Source organism: Myripristis murdjan, chromosome 13, assembly GCF_902150065.1.
Source record: "Myripristis murdjan chromosome 13, fMyrMur1.1, whole genome shotgun sequence".
Classification (NCBI taxonomy): domain Eukaryota; kingdom Metazoa; phylum Chordata; class Actinopteri; order Holocentriformes; family Holocentridae; genus Myripristis; species Myripristis murdjan.
The window spans coordinates 8,330,101-8,347,964 of NC_043992.1; the positions used below are offsets into that span (position 1 = coordinate 8,330,101).

The 17,864-nt window shown below is 40.9% G+C and overlaps 1 protein-coding gene across 8 annotated transcripts in view; it reads right to left on the reverse strand.

The window, feature by feature from the left end:
• Positions 1-17,864, reverse strand: part of LOC115369625 (RNA-binding protein Musashi homolog 2) — a 367,622-nt gene that overhangs the window by 41,705 nt on the left and 308,053 nt on the right. For 4 of the 8 annotated variants that reach the window (XM_030066268.1, XM_030066269.1, XM_030066264.1 and 1 more), the window contains exon 11: positions 11,282-11,344. In XM_030066268.1, the coding sequence (XP_029922128.1) occupies positions 11,282-11,344 (63 nt within the window). Of the gene's footprint in view, positions 1-11,221; positions 11,345-17,864 lie in introns of all 8 variants that reach the window. The other 4 variants (XM_030066266.1, XM_030066267.1, XM_030066261.1 and 1 more) reach the window with 1 other exon arrangement.

The following is a 17,864-nucleotide window of genomic DNA, read 5'->3' on the forward strand; positions in this document are numbered from 1 at the left end:
ATCACAATCATCTCCCGCCAGGCTCTGAGTGCCACAACGCTCCAGCTCTAAGCTGCCAATCAGGCACAACTGCCACCTCCTCTAGGGGAGCTGCCTTCACAGCTGCCTTTGACACAGAAATCAGCAGCAGAAAGGCTGCATGCTGCTTTTGCTATCTGCCGCAGTAACGGGTTCAGCAATCCATATGGCTCCTCCAGAACCCTGCTCTGAGCTCATGAAGAACATTAGATCCAACTATGCAAATTACTTACAATCCATGCTTTTTAAAAGCCGACATGAGAGTGCAGAAAAAGTCTGTGAAAATACAGGTGGCATGCAAGTCCACCCGCTTCCACACATGACACTGATTTACAAGACGATGATCACATGAAGCAAGACGTGAACTTTTCCCAACCAACTCAGTGACCTAAAGGACAAAGTAGAGGTAGAGGAGGAAACAGTGACAAAGGGATGAGGAAGACGGGGAGAGAGTGGACAGAGTTGTGACCCAGGCAGCTGGAGACGATTACAAGCAGGAGTCAAAGCCACAAGATCTCTAAAAGCCAGTTCAAACTAACCAAAAACTGCTGGTCTGCAGCTGTTGCAGCCAATCAGGAGGGCTAAAAATGCTTCCGTCTGTCTATGTGTCGAGTTTGACATCTCTGCCAAATTTGACTACCATGTTTCTCTACCCAGGTCATTCACTATGGGCTCAGACCACTCAGCCTTGCATTAAGGGTTCTGGGCATGCCTTCACTTGCACATGTAATAATGCTTGGCTTTGTGTCATTCCCACAGGTCTGGTGGAAAATCAGGACACTTTTCTCCATCTCATGTCTATCTGCTGAGGTTCTGCATTTATATACCGAGTGCCTTAAATCCAGCTGACACAGCACCTGCCATTAGGATGGAAAGGATGCATTTTAAGTGGAGGGATATGGAGGGATGCTGGCTGCAGCTTGGCAGGAGCACGGGTCAGTGGAATGAGGCAAGAGAAGAAGAGTATGTGCATAGAAGATTTTAGAGAATAGAATATTTCATGGCGGATCTACTGCACTGAGATCATTATATTTTTAATGTTAATGATACTTGTTATTAACTATTTAGATTTTGCCCTCTTTTGCATGCTTGATTTTACTCTGCATGGTCTTATAACATTTAGCTTGTAAGGCTGCAGTGGACTGATGCCTCTGAATTTTGCACGGCCCCAGAAGAGGGTTTGTATCATGACAGCTTAGCTGTGGAATGTCATCAGATTAATTTATATACCGTTACAACTGTACTGAGACCAATCAAGAGTGTTTGAGACCAAATTGCACAGTCAAATTCGTTTTCTTAAAGCTGCTGGCTGTAATCCATGCATTAACGCAGTAATGCATTATACGGCAAGAAGTCTGCAACCTGCTCATGTTTGCTTTGCCACCGCGGCTACTGAAGAAGTAAACGGTAATGCCTTATACGGCAAGAAGTCTGCAACCTACTCATGTTTGTTTTGCCACCGCGGCTACTGAAGAAGTAAACGGTTTAATTAGTACACTAATTTAGCACTTTTTGTGAGGGCTGCAATTAAGAAATTTTATTTAAATGGGTTTTAGTATTAGTTATCTAAGAGAGTGGCATTGGCACTGCAAAGAGCTTGGAAAGATGACATTAATGTTCGCAATGTAGCTGCACTTTTCTAAAGTTCAGTTCAGCTAAAAACCGTTGAGGCAGGACTTTGTGCCACTGGTAGGATAGGTGAGGGTCAGAAACAGATTACAGCTGCTTTAACTACAATAATTAATGCTGTACATCTAATACTGTGACAGAACACGATCTGTCTGTGTTAGCTTGCCTATAAGATAATACTTTAATGCAACAAACAAGCACCAAATTGCACTCAAGGTCACAAAGTCAACAGATTGAAAACTACACATAAAATAAACCAATTTTCACCCCTTATGGTCTCATTTTTCCACAGCTATTACCAAAACATATTTGAGAATGATATATTGAGGTTAATATTCTATGCAAACTGTTTAAAGCTGCATTAGGGAAGAATTTGGTGTCAAAGTCCAGCAACCTTACCAGCCTAAATCACAAGGTAGGGATGCAACAAAGAAGTATTGGAAAAGTATTGGTATTATTACTGCTGGGAAATGTTCTCCATACAGGAAGTAATGAATTAACCCTTCCAAAACAGGTTCATCCACCCAGTACACAATCAGAGGAAGAAATCTGCTTTACTGATGTAACCTTGCGGGATTACAGTTATCACTCATTTGAGGATCGTAAAATGCAAAATTGCGTAGTATGGCTTCATAGATTTTGTAATTCAACACTGTGTGACCTATTTCATGCATTTGGCGTGTATCATGATACCTTGGTTCACATTTTCATCACCTCAAGTGTGCGTCTTGCAGGAGGTTGCATATCACTGCATTTAACTCCAGGGTTTGAGTAAGGCCAGTGTTTCTGAGCATGAGTAACAAAGTATACAGCTCTACTGCACGGCGCTTTAGGGTCTCCAGCTGTCTTCAGAGATCATACTCGACTAATGCTCAAAGTCAACCTCAAGAAAAACAAAGATGACACTGAAATCAAAAGTACCCTTGACACTTTAATGTTAGGCATATTGGCTGTTCAAATAATCCAGATTGAATTGCTCCTTCAAGTGGAGGACGAGACTCTTAATTGCAGACCACAGTATCCCAAGGCCAATCTCTGCTTGAGGGATATGGAGGTGGGATATTCCACTATTAAAGACAAGAGTATTTAACATCATCTGTGCCGGCATCATTGACTTCTCTGTCATTTTTCCGATTCCTGACATACGTACATCTCTCAGTGGATAAGGAGGAATTCCCTCTGACACAGAAAACAAATCAAACAGTGAGAGACAGCTGCCTTATTTGCTGTAGGCGAGGCTATATAAGCGAAGCTAAGACAGGAGTTTGACCTTTAATGTTTTTTGTATCACAAAGTAAAAATGTACAGATCAATACCACCAGTCTACTGTTTAGCCTGATAATGTGAAAGGTCCTTTTGTGCCAAACTGTTTGCCTATGTCCTACAGCGTGGCAAGCCAGCAACAAAAATCACTTACTTAGGTAGCCCATGAAAACAAGAATCCTATGGTGTAGATGAACTTTTTGGATTGTTAAAGTGCATGATAGCTCTATGGCTTTGTAACCTCAAAACCTGTTTAATTTTTGGAACTTTACAAGAAGATAATGGAAAAAAAATTTCTGGTTTTTAGGGTAGCAAAATCATAAACACTCAATTAACTACAATACCTTGTGCTACACACAACCATCTCTGCACTCTGCCACGCTGAAGGCCAAACGGTGAATGGAGATGTCTTTTGCCAAAAAGTACAAAACGACTGTTCATCCAAAAGTGCTTCTTGGAATTTGCTCGGAATTTGCGGTAAATTCCAAAAAAAAAAAAAAAAAAAAAAAATCTGACTCCATGGATTTCATGCTTTTTGCATGGACCTTGGTGGTTCAAAACTCTCTGCATGACCTATGATCTTAGGTTCAAGATGTTTTATGGGTTAAATGTTTTTTTTTTTTTTTTTTTTATCACTTTTTGCCCTGATTCTCACCACCAATGAGAAAAAGCTGAGGGCACTGTGACGATGAGGCAGCTAATGTATGTGGGGCAAGACGAGGCCTGCAGGACGAGGCGCTGTGTGCCCTGTACATCCTTTATGTGGCACGTGTCGTTAATTTGGTGGTGCAGGACGTCTCTCGGTGCATTCCAGCATGACGCAATTTCGTGGTGCTTACCCATGACCTGATAACAAATTCCCCAAAGTGCACTGAGTGGCTCAAGGACTTTGAGCACAGAGCTGCAGAGTCACTGAGGCCTCTACGCCCGATGTGCTGGACAGTGAAAATGGCCTCCTTACAAGACGTTGCATCCAGCTACTTTGCCCTGACTGAGGACTTCTTGAGGACTTATGACTAAATGAAAAAGATGACACAGAAGGCAAAGTAAATGGTATGCTTGTGCCACTGCAGGTTGGACACCTTTTTCACACTGAGCATTGATGCTGCAGTTTTTCTCTTGCAATGCGGTGCAGTGCTGCAAAAGAGCAATACAAACCTATAGAGAGCTGCTGAGATGGACATACAGCATGTTTATGAGAAAGAATTTGAAACGCATAACCCTGGCATGGGATGGCTTAAACTGGGAGTGCCCAGGCCAAGAGAAAGACCTCGTCAGCTGGATGACAGAGCATCACCACACAGCTTTCAGCCACCAGAAGAACTACAGACAGCAATAATGTGATGTGATGGAGACCACATCTACATCTCTGGAGTAACCATTCACTCCTGTCTTCAGACACAGTGACTCTGAAACCATCACACAATAGAGATTTCAGTTCTTACTGTAAACAACAAAGTGTGATTTGTTTGTCATTTATGCACATTCCAGTGTCATCTGAACCAAACTGAGGTCTGAAATGATACCTAAATTTCCAACTTGTAATTCCAATATAGTTTTTTCAAACGTCGGAGCTCATTTGTATTTAGTTGTGACTTGAAATGAATGCAATGCTAACTCATCAACATACACTACATTAAGTAGATAATTAGTTTTATCCAAGTAAATATCCTTTTAGCAATAGAAAAGCTGTTAGTGGCCTGTAGACTCAAACATTTTAAAAAGTTCAAGGACCATCCCAGTGATTGTGCATGTTTAGTGTAATATCTACAAAATGTCATATGAAAATTGACTTCCTAAGAAGTCAAACGTTCTTCATGCTGGTATTCCATCACTGTGCTAAAGTCCTCCACATTCATTTTCCTAAAAGCAGCAGCACTGTTGTGTTTTGATGACTTGAATTGGAAAATTGGTTTATGAATGATGAAGATAGTGTTAGTCACAGAAGCAGAACATGATAAAGTGGGTGCTTCCCTCAAAAATTCATGTGTGAAAATCATTTTGAGAGATCAAATCACATGATTTACAAACTGGTTTGCTGCAATGTAAAATGTGGGTACACTGTAGTAAATGGACCAAACACTCAAAATCACTGGGATGGTCCTTTAAATACTCTTATCTAACTATAACTGCCGAGTTTATCAGTTTAACACTCCATCAGGTGGTTTCAAACTCAAGTGGAACATGTTGCAGATCTGGACATGCCATAACATTTTAGGACCCACAATGCCCTTGTGGAAAACCTTTAAACATCTTTTCATGAACTGCAGGCGAGAATGAAAGAATTTGTCGAGTTCATTAATTGACCTTTACTTAATTTGCAAAAAAGTAGTCTGTCAGACGTCAAGCGTCGTCTGCAAGAACTGCCAGGGGACATCTGGGCCGAGAAGTGGGAATTTTCAACACAACTGTGATGGCCAAAAGTAGCAAAATAAAACCTGTTTTGAAAATAACAATTATCCTGTGGGGTCAGGTTAGCACAAAGACAATGGCGTAGCCCAGAAAAGGTCCTCATACATGACCCCTGATGATGCAGCTGTTTATTTATTTTTATTTTTTTACTCATCTTGTTGATCCAATTGAAAAGGTAAAAGCAGTAACGACTGGTGGAGATTGGTGTTTGCGCTTGGACAAAGAAACCATTGTCAAATTAATAATAAAGTCATACCCACAATGCCTTGCAGGCCAATCAGGGAACTCATTCTTTGTCACACTGCACTAATCTGTTCATTTCTGCTAACAGCTATATTTTCTAGAGTGATGTCAGGTGAGTGGTGGTTGTGTTCTGCATGGTGATTTTTAGCTTTATGTACCCTCTCATAGGCCAAAATTTTTCACTTCCTATGTCAACAGGGAAAGCAGTGCCTGTGATCTTTACATCATATTTTGATGCTTGATTTTTTTCTTGATTTTCTCAACATGTGACGGCTAGTAAAACCAGTAAGACAATCTCTGAAAAACGTATTCAGCTCTGTTAAAACATAGCAAAATATTAAATGCAGTATTACGCGCAGTGTTGGGCAAGCTACTTGGAAAATGTAGTGAGCTAAGCTACCAGTTACTCTGCATTAAATGAAGCTTCACTACACTGAAGCGCCCCTCCAGATAATGAAGCAAGCTGAGCTACAATATAATGACAAAATATAGCTTAACTACATCAAAGCTACTTTTTTTTTTTTTTAACATTGGACCAACTTCTTTCCAAGTCATTGCTATCTTAGTGATCAATAAAACTGTCAGTCAAACAGAAAGTCAGGCAAAAAAATGTTCAGTTCAATAGTTGATGAAACTGAGCTCTCTCTGCTTTTACTGCTACAAACCATGGCAACAGAAACACACAACATGCTTCACATAATAACAAAAAGCAGGTGGTGTGGATATGCTAATGTGGGGGAAGTGTGTATATATGTTAGTGTGTCTGTGTGTGTGTGTGTGTGTGTGTCTGTATGTATGTTTGTATGCACACCTGTGTTTGCATTCTGTGTCTGCATGCATGCTAAAATTAGGGCACATTTGGAGGACAATGTTTAAATGACAGTGTTTAAACTCAATAACGTGGTTCAAATCACAGGAGCAAAAGAAGAAACTTTGCTCTGAACAGTAACAGCTTGGCAAAAAATGACACGTTGAGAGAGAGAGAGTTTCTACCTCTGCATTGAAACGTTTTTTTCCTTATTAGTGGATACGGAGGCCAGGCATCCTGATCTTTCTTACAACAGGTGCTTGTTCACGCAACACAACAGAAGTTTCTCAATATCGGCATCTCCCTCCTCTGTGATCTCTGTCACCTGCGTGCTCGTGTCCCGCTGCAGCAGACAGGTAGGACAGGTACGCGACGTCAAATGGAAAAGCGTCTGCTGGCCACACCTACAGGTCCGTGAGCGACGGTGACGTCACCAGCAGCTTCAAGTTATAGTTCAAACCGCAGCAAAAGCTCTGCTGTGTTTAAGGTTTAGAAAAGGCTGGGAAAATGTAGCTTCCGTGGACGCTACCGCGCCATTTGATCAGTAAAATAGTTTCACTACTTAAAAGCTGTTTGATTTAGAAAACAGCGACGTTACGACCACGCTACCGAGAAATGTAGTTTAACTAGTAACGCTGCTGCTTGTAACGCCACTACTGCCCAACACTGATTATGGGAGCCGGTCTGTCTGTAGTGCCGGCTCGAGCCTTTTAGGGATCCCAAGCACAAACGTCTCCAGTGTCTTTGGGAATATTATATTTATTTTCAAATAACACTGTTGCATTACACACATCTTGCAGTGTGTGTGGGGTGCCCTCCCACCTGATGATGATATAAGTGACTTACAGGTGGTCCACCATATCATTTCATTCTAGCTGAAACAAAAATGAACTTTGGGTACTGGGGCGTTTAGTGACCTGGGTGTTGCATGACTCCACATGGTGGTGAAATATCCTCATGAGCTGCTCTGTGCTCCTGCACCGCCAATGCACAAAACTGTATCTGTGGCTCTCCGCAAATACAATTAACTTCCATTAACTTCCACAGTGCAGCAAAATAGCACATCCCAAAATAACATGTCTAGGACAGGAACGAATGCAAACAACATGGATTATGCCAATATAAACGACATAAAGTCCTGGTACCCATTTTGGGGGAAATTAACCACCTCTTTTCTTTTCAATTTTCCTGTTTGAATTGGAAAGTAGATCCGGCATGTTACATCTGCAGGAAGCTTCCACACAGCAGCCTTGCGGCAGGAAGAAACAAACTCAGTTAAAAAAAAAAAAAGAGAGAGAAAAAAATAGGCACCACAACTTTGCACTATGAAAGTGAATGGAAAGATAAAAATCCAGTGTTGTGGATTAGCAGCCCGAGGGAGCACAGAGCAGCTGATGAGGATATTGTGGACTTTCCTTGTCCAGGGAACAACATAACACAACACTCTAACAAAGCAAAGTGTGAATGCTGCCATATACTACAACCTTCTTATTAAAAACACAGAGCAGTGACAATATGTCCCCATTATTGTAAACAGAAAACTCATGTAGAGCCTAAAACCTCATAGATTTTAACATATTTAAACTGATATATTGATGGAAATATTAGTTTATATATTTTATATATTTTAACTACATGGCTTACCAGTTTTTAAATAAAATGATATTTTAGTTATGATGAATTTGAGCTTGTTATAGCACAATTCTAGTTTGTACATTCAAGTTCTAAGTTTCTTTGAATCTGCATGTCGTTTACAAAAAGCTCCTCCCCAGTTTTAGATCACTGCTCTGGTCCTATGCAGTGTTTATGGATGAGCCACGGGCCAGACAGCCTGCCAGCTAATGAGAATGCAAAAGAATGAAAAACAACACGGGAGGAGTCTGAAACGAGGGATACACATCAACCGCTGAAGACGATTATTCTGGGAATGCAACAGAGAGAGCGCAACCGAGAGGAAACGGGGACTGATGACCAGTAGAACGACTGCAGAACAATGAACTAATTATTTATAACATTAAAAAAAAATGTCTGAATAAATAAAGTATACAGTGAGCCTTGGGCGATGGAGACACATTAACATAATGATGTTATGGACTTATAAGTCACTTAAATCATCACCAGGCAAGAGGGCCCGCCCAACACACACACACACACACACACACACACACACACACTGCATGACGTGTGTAATGGAGAACTCCTCCCACTCTCCAACTACAGAGCTGGCACAGAGGCTTCGCAAAGTAAAATTCCCATTCATATCTGCCATAGTGAATATGATAATTGGCCATAAGGTATGAAGTGTTCAAGGTACATGTTTTATCAGCTACGATGTTGTTATACGATAGTATCTGCAGGTATTACATTACCCACAATTCTTTAAACAAGTTCTACCAATCAGAGAGCTGTTTCCATGGTGATAGGGAAGGCGCTGAGTGTGTCCGACAGTTGAGAAGGAGAAGCTTTTTTTTGTTGTACAGTTGTCCCTCGCTATAACGCGGTTCACCTTTCGCGGCCTCACAGTTTCGCGGATTTTTTTTTTTTTTTTACTTATTTTTCTACGAAGGTTTGAACTTTGAGAGTGTTTAAACAAGAGAGAAAAGTGAGAAAATGTTAATGTCTGTCTGAGAAAAGTGTATAAAGTGTGTAGTGAGGGGTTTTACAGCCTTAAAACATCTAGAATAATTGTAAAAAATAAAGCTGACTACTTCGCGGATTTTGCCTATTGCGGGCTATTTTTAGAACGTAACCTCCGCAATTAACGAGGGACCACTGTAGAATGATTTTGTAGTTTTTTTAGGGATGTATAACATGTATGTCTTGTACCTTTTTTAAAATGTTTTTTTCTTTTTCTTTTTTTGTTCAGAATCCATTTAAAGCTACATTAAACAATCTTACATGATTTTTTTTTTTCCCCACAGCAAAATGACTCATTGCAATGTGAGATTCTTCACTGTGGGTCTCCTTTGCACCACACAATTTACAACCTTCCTGCTGTGTCCGGCGTTTAGCTTTCTACATTTCTGTATCAGCCACAGTAACAAAGCTTCTCCTCTGCGCACATCTTCACCTCCTCGTCGGTTCAGCTCTGTTCAAAGTGTCTCTGAGTCTGTGCAGGCACCTCCGTCACCGCGGCCACAGGAAAAGCTCATTCAGAGCAGCCTGCCTTGTAGCTGAGAGTCTGCAGCTTCACCACATTTCCAGGTCAGAGACAATATAATCTAAGTAATCCAACAGGAGCCTTGTGGGAGTCAAATTTAGCCCTCATTTCCATCCCTAAGACACATTTTTTCGCCTTAACTTTTGTTTTGGTACAAGTAAATTCCTGTGAACCTGGAGGCAGGACTGACTCTGCGCTCTCAACTCCCTCCACTTAGCGCAGCTCTGAGTGACAGAAAATTGGTAGCATTCCAGCCGTAACATTCTTGAAATACTGATTTTTTTCGAAAAGTCTATGAATGGGAAATTTACTTTGGGAGCCTTCCTGGTGGGCTGGTCAACCTGTGAGCAGCACAGAGAAAAAAACAACACAAAAACGCCCCACACTGTTTGGACTGGCCAGATTCATACAGATGACTGTGTGTGTGAGAAAGAGTGTGTGTATGTGTGTGTGTGTGTGTGTGTCACATCTCATGAGTCTATCTTTGCCCACGCTTGCCAACATTACTCTCCACATCAGTATTCCTAAATTCTACCTTTCATAAGCCGAGCAGACAATAACAGGCTGTGCATTCATTTTGCGAGCCAGTCAGCCTAACAAATGACCGCTGTGCTGCCTTCAAGGTGCTGTGGGAAATACAAATACGAGTTCAGTGTGCATTAACAATCTAAACAAGAGGGTAAACAGGGGTTTTCTATGATCTCCAAGTTGCCAAGATGTTTATGGGCCTTTCCAGCAATTTATGGTAACAATGATGTTTTTATTTTAATTTGAATTAAAATATATCACTCCATATATCAAATCCCAATTTAATTTTAATGGTTAAAAGAGGCTATCTCTCTAATAATACTTGTTGTGAGCCTATTTTTTTCCTATTATTTTCTTGTTTTTCTTTTTTTTTTTTGCCAATTAGGCCGGACCATCGTTCAGACACTCGGCCAAATTGTCATTTGTCAATTTAGGCTGAGCTCTGCTGCCTGTTTTTCTCCCAGTGTTTGTTTAGCTATATATCATTGTGGTGGCAGACAAAGTCTGAATGATTGATTGAGCTACCGAGCTGGTGATTCAGTGGAGCCAGGCAAAAGAAATCAGGCAAAGAGGAAGCCAATTTTAGTGGGACTAGGAGTCTGCTAGTTGCTGTATTGGACTTACAGAAAAAGTTTGAGAAGGTTTTCCTTGGGGTATAAAAACAGCAGAAATCTTTTTACTGAACATCGCATTATTTTAACAAGGATTAACCCTGAGTGATGTTTGGTTTATCAACATTAGGTTTGGATGTGACATTTACAAAAACCAGGCAACACACAAGGTTAAGCGCTGAAATACATGAGCAGACCAACATCAGAAAACTCAAACAAATCCAGATCCCTTTTAGACGTTATGCGAATGCTAATCCATCTACAGTGTACAGAGCTGGCAGGTACATTAGCTCTCAGACAGCTACCACCTATGGCTGCGACCTCGATGACCTCGTCTCCTTAACGCAGCCCAAGTGAGGGCAGAGAGGAAACTTTGACATCCCCCCTCTGTCTTCACTTCCAAGGAGTGTGTGTGCGTCAAGCGTGTGTTAGTGTGTTAGCGTGTGTGAGTGTGAGGTGGGGAGTTGAGGAAGAGCGAGGCAGACTAGAGACGTGAGAAACAGCATGGAGAGAGCGTCAGGCCACACAGAATACCGACAGAGCGTTTACCTGCCCCTGCGTTCTGCCCGTATGCCGTGTAGCCGCCGCCTCTTCCACGGGTCCCCCTACCTGAGCCACGAGCTGCTGCTACCGCCGCCGCCGCCACCGGTCCGTACGCTGTTGCTGGGAAGCCTGGGAACAGGACACGCACACATGTTTGGATTCAATCATTCATTTTCCATATCCGCTGAACCCACGCCCAGGTGGGAGGCTGCTGCATCCCGCACCAGAGCACAATGTGGCACTGGATTCGAACCAGCAACCTTCAGGCTGTTCCTCTATCACAATAAGAATTAGAAAAAAGAGTGTGGATTGAGCCATCCGTTTGTCTGCTGACTGGATTTGACTTCCTGGAAGGTCTGATTATGACTAATTTTATCCCTTTGAAACCTGAGCAAATTCTGATTTCAAATTTAGAAAAAAAGACAAAAACCAACTAGAAAGAAAATCTTCATAATTATAAATGTGTATTTAAAATTAATAGGCATAAAATTACCAGAAAATCCTGGAAGGTCTGATTATGACTGATTTTTAACACTTTGAAACATAAGCAGATTCAACTGTTTTCTTAGTGATCATTAGCAAGAATTGACCCCAAAAAATTGCAATAAATGAGTAAAAAGTAAATAATAAATAAAGAATAAAAATTAAAATGAGAAAAAAGACAAACAACAAACTAGCAGACAGAAATCAGTCAGGATAAAAAAGAAAGAAAAAAACAAGAAAATGTTTATAATTCTAAAATTAAAATTAATTTACCATAAAATTACTAGAAAACTACCCCAAAAAATAAAATTAAAAGGAATGCACATTTGTTAAGTTAGTAAATATCTATCTATAATTTTTACTCCATTTCATTTGTTAGTTTTTGTATTTGCATAACTCATGATTAACTTCCAGCGTGGGAATAGTTTGCACATCTCATCAGAGTTAGAGTGCACATAGTGCCACCAGAAACTGCTGGAATTACAAATGACATCTACATCAAACGTGCAGAAGCATATAGCAAAAACTAAAATGAAATAAAGTGTAACAGTGAATGAGTTTTTTCATGTTGTCAGCTGAGGAAAACCACAGCCTGCAGAGAGAGAAAGCCAACCCTCTTCCACTGGCCGCTGAGAGACAGAAACAGAGTGCAGTGCAGTCTATTGGCCATCAGGGGCAGTGCTGAGCTCTTACTAAACAGCAGGAAACATGGCGGTCAATGGGGCTAAATGCTATAAAATGATCACTATATTTGATTCCAGATGTTTATATGTAATATTAATAATAAAGACAAAATTATAAGCTGGCAGGAAATCCACGGTTGTAAAATGATGGCAATTTCAGAAGATTTCCACTCGCAGTGAGGCCGTTTTGACTGGTTGAATAATGAGGGAAAAAAAAATCCTAAGTGGCTCCAGATTTCATTAATCTAAACTATGTGGCTCTTCTTCACCAGCGTCTGTTTTCACCATGAAACCAGTAAAAAAAAAAAAAAAAAAAAATATATATATATATATATATATATATATATATATATATATATATATGTTATAATTAAAACATATATATGTTATAATTTAGAGAGTTGATTTTCTGGAAATGTCCTGTTGGCCAGTGTTCACTGTTTCTCTGCTTGTTCAGAGTTAGTCTTCACATTCATTCTAATTCAATTCAAATTTTAAGTAGCTGGCATTTATTATAACCTGAGAAACATTATTATTATATTAAGCAATAGGACATATAAACCAAAAAACATCACATAAATGAATGATATGGAACCTTTAAATGGGCCACGTTTTATTTTGATTTGAGTGGAAAAAGGATTGTTAATGATATAAATGAAATTAGGTAAAAGATGCAAAAACACTGGGACGGTGCTCTTTGCATCTTTTAGTTACAACAACACACTTCCTACAAATCATGATTAGAAGAGCTTTTTTTTTTTTTTTTTTTTTTTTTTTTAAATTCTGTCCATGTTTTAGTTTGTGTGTGTCTGAGCCAATTGGAAGATTTGGAGGATTTAAATGCAGAACATTCTGGATTAGCAAACACCATCTTCCTGTAACAAAAGGGACAATCGTGTATTGTGTGTGTCTGTTGCATGGCGAGCGTGGAAAGCAATCAGCTCCTTGGAAAGTGCGTCAGGGATGACCGACACATAAAGCCCACAGGGGTTCACCTGGAAAAACTAGAGCCAGAGCGCTTTAACCAATATGGAGATTTTAACACAGTGCAGCACTTTTTTTTTTCTTTTTTAGTCCCCTCAACACTCTTATCTTGACTGGCCTGAACCACTCGCCTCACTCCAATGATGTGGCTGAGGAGAGGGAGTGAACAGGCCAGCTCCTCATTATTGTCCCTTTTAGGCAAATTTGTCTTGCAACAGAAATGAAAAATAGCACCACAACAACCGCACATTACATATACAAGTGGGTGAAGGAGGAGGCATGGGGGACGGAGGGTCATAAAATCCAGCAGAGCTAATGAGCTGAAAGTTTTCTACCGGAGAGGTTTATGCTTTGGTGCTTCATCAGTTGGCAGCGGGCGGAGGGGGTAATTTGTACCTTCAGCTGGCCTGAGCGTCCATCCTGACATCAGTGAAGCAAGCAAAGTTGAGTAAGACTGGGGGATGAAGAGCGCAGAGAGCTGGGTGATCAATGAAATGAAAGTTTTTCTGTATGATGTCAGTATTCAGCTGGACAGCTACTTAAACGTAGGGTGTTTTATCATTTCCTGGCATTTGTACATGTTAAACTGTCTCAAAAATGCAACTGTAACATTCAAAATGTTACACACTGTTGTGCCAATCAGCCTCATTTCGTTCTATCCATGCACGCGAGTGGGAAGTAGGAAGCGAGTGGGATTTTTTTTTTCCTTTGGATGTTGTGTGCTTTAACTGCCTTGTACTGAAACCTCCGTTTTTTCAGTTTTTATAATAATAATAATAATAATACATTTTATTTGTTATGGCGCCTTTCATGGCACTCAAGGTCGCCTTTAGTGGACCTGTCCTGTTGTGGACAGGTCCCCACTGCTGCCAGAACTCTCACTGTATCTTAGGAATGGGAATTGAGAACTGGTTCCAGTGGAGAACCAGTTCCAACTGGTTTGATCCAGTGATACCATTTGCATTTAATATTAATTATTCCCTTATCGATGCCTTGCTTCCACGTGCTTTGAAAAATACGGTCTCAGGAGAACAGGGAAGTCAAGGAAGTAAACATGGCGCACAGTCACAAGAGACAAAAGCGGTCGAAAGTGCGGCTTAATTTCTCAAAAAAAGACGCTAACAGCGCGACTTGCAACATCTTTCGAACTGTGATTTCGTGCGAGGTTGGAAACACCAGCAACATGCTGAAGCATTTGTTGACGGGACACAGGAGCAAATACCAGGAGTCATATGTGTTTGACGCTCTTCGCCACCAGTCAACCAGCGCTTTGTTAGTTAACCAGACTATTTGTTATGGCCAGTAATTGAAGTGTGCCTATCACTGACTCTCACTGAAGGTGGCGTACATCTTGTTCAGTGTTCAGACTCAATAAAATTTGTGTCCTTGACAGTGAAAACCTCTATAGTCCACTATTCCCATAAAGAAAATTCACAGGAAGGAATCGATAAAGAATCGAATCAATAAGCACAATTGATAATGGCATTGATATCAATAAAATCTTATTAATTCCCATCCCTACTATGCATGGCATAACGTCCTCATTTCGGCGAACACCGTTGACTTGACGTTGGACATTATCCTCTGTCCAGTGATTTAAAATGTAGTGAAGGACAATATTCAGGCAAAAATCAAGTAAAATTACTGACTTTACAAAATACTCAAAAAAGTACAAGTACACAAAAAACTACTCAATCACAGCAATGTGAGTAAATATAATTAGTTACCTCCACCTCTGCTTTGTTTATTATCATGCAGCAGGTTGTGTTATGGTGTTTGATCTGTTGTCTTCATTCTCTCCAACTCTTGAAAAAGGTCTGTTTGATTTGTATCATTATGAAATATTGAGATTGAACAGCAGAAAGTACCAATCAGGACAGCGGTGGGTTAAAAGCATGGAGACTCCAATGGAAATCAAGCGTGTTGGCGGGTATGAAAACTTTTATTATCAGCGAATCTCTTAGTCACGCTAGTATTGTTCATGTGAAGCAGCCCTTTTGAGTCAGTCTTGTTGCCACGAAGCTTAAAATCACGGACGTGCAGGAGCTTGGCTGTTCACAGCAGAGGTGTATTTCTCAGCACTTGTCACACTCCCTCTCTCTCTCTCTTCCTCTGTGTTTAATAAATGATTCATTTCAAGGGCAACAGCCGAAAGTCAAACACGTGGCTGACCGATGGTCACCAACATTTAGCCAGCGTCTTTGGTCTGCCAGCTAATTGTGTAACTTTGCTCGCTCACTCGCAGACACGGTGGTCTCTTACCCAGAGCCAGTTCTCGGCCGAGCCAAAAACAGATATGAATGATATGAAAAGAAGAGGAAAATAAAGGGTTGCCTTCATTAAAACACAAGCCACTGCGACCAATAGCGGGTCACCACAGGGAGCTGAGCGAGACGGAGCAACTCGTCCGGCAGACACTCCTATCGCAGCAGGCGGCGTGCACGGATGGCATTAATACAATAGAATGCCAATATAACTGAAGCCTAATGCATATTTTTAATATCCCTTCTTGGTCTGGCCCAAAATTGTGTTCAGTATGTGCTCCAACTCACTGAGGTGCCCTTAAAAATATATTACTGCACTCTTTATAAGAAGCTATTTTGTGATCTAATTTATTAAATGACAGAATGCCCTAAAGCTCCCCTCTGCACACTTTTTGTGGCGCACACAACCTTTTGTCTTGTTGCTGTCATTGAGATTTCTCTGAAGTGCAGGTTAAACGTGCCAACTGTGCACCTGCTGTTTGGAGGCGGAGAAATCTCCACGCAAAGCTGGCAGTCACAAATTGCGTGAACCAGTAGAATGTCTAATCAACCACACTTATCACATCCCATGCTATAATTTTGTGCGATCCTCCCTTAAATGCATATGCAAACAGGAGAGGAATGCACGGCACACTGCGTTTCCAGGCCATTGCACCTGTTTGATGAAAAGCACGCATGTTGCAAAGGGCAGAATGTGCCTGCAAAGATGTGCAAAAGGCCTCTAGTGTCTTTCTTAGGGAAAAAAAAAACACTGACATACAGAAAGGGATGCTTACTACATTGCCAGTTTATTTAGAATAGACACAACAACAACTGTGCCTCACTGTCACCGTCATCAACTCAAATTTCCTCAACGTGATCTACTCCACGTTCAAACATCCAAACGAGCAATCATCGTAGGAAGGTGAGACAATGGGTAGGATTGTGTGCACGGTGAGAAGGTTCAAGTGCTTATCATGATTTAAATATAATTACAGACTCTCTTATTCTTAATTGAAAACATGGAGTTGTCTTTGGCTGTTGAAGATTGGAGATGTCACAATGGAGTGGCAACGATGCCAGATGGTTGCACTCAGATAGGAGGGATGGCACGCAATGAGCTCTGTCTGTTGCAGCAATTCTCTCTCTCAACATATTAAACAAAGACATTCCCCAATTTACTGAAGCCACCTGAAGCAGCTTCTTATCTGGTGCTAACTTGTCTGGTGACAAGATTAAAGATGAAATTTGAACTGACAGGAAGGATTTTAGGAAGGACACACTGTTGTTACCTGCTGCTCAGAAATTAGGTCAAATAGGTCATCTTTTAAAGGCCCCATGGCATGAAAAATGCAATTTTGGTTGTTTTTTTTTTGTGATAGGAAGCTCTCGGGGCCACATAAATACTGTCCCATGCATTAAACCTGTGATAAATAGAGAAATGCACACAGCCCGTTTTTTGAAACGCTCCCTTTAAGACGAGCGGACAGCACTTCCTCCTTTCTGTGATGTCACACATGAGGCTAATCAGTGCAGAGGTGCTGATTCTCTCTTCTGTTTGGCTAAACGAGCCATGCTGCCAGAGCTCCAGGAGAAAGGCAAGAGAGAGGAGCTGTGAAATGACATTTAGCGGATCACAGGTACTCAAAACCACAAATACATCTTGCAGGGATATAACAGTTAAAATAAAACCCTGGAGAAGTGGGGCCTTTAATAGTACACTTGTTTTCTTTTGAGGATCTGGTGGGTGAGACAGGAGATTGGCAGTGACTTTAGTGAGTTTGGGGGAAATGGTGAAGGGGGAGACTAAAATGAGGAAAAGAAGGTGGCAAAAGGAAAAGAATGTGGATGGAAATGAGGTATGGAAGAGAGGAGCGAGAAAAAAAAACAGAAGTGAAGGGATCTGGGAGCTGGTGCATGTGAGTGGGTGTGAACGCTCTGCCCTGAGGGGCTGTGTCAGGAAGACACCTGGGTTAGACAGGTACGGTGGCCAAGAGCTGCAAAAACACAACCACTTCCAACAACACAAATCTGCAAAGGAGCAGATTAACGATTCACAACCTTAAAAACAAACCATCACTAACACAAAGCACAACTGTCTATCAACAAACAAATTAAACTGGAAAATGATGATTTTCATGTTATTCAGGGAATGAACTTCACTGTTACTGATACATTTTACATTTCAAATGATAACTTTTGCTATTATGTGCTCCAGGCCAGTTTCTACTGTATACAGTGACTAACTTAAATAAA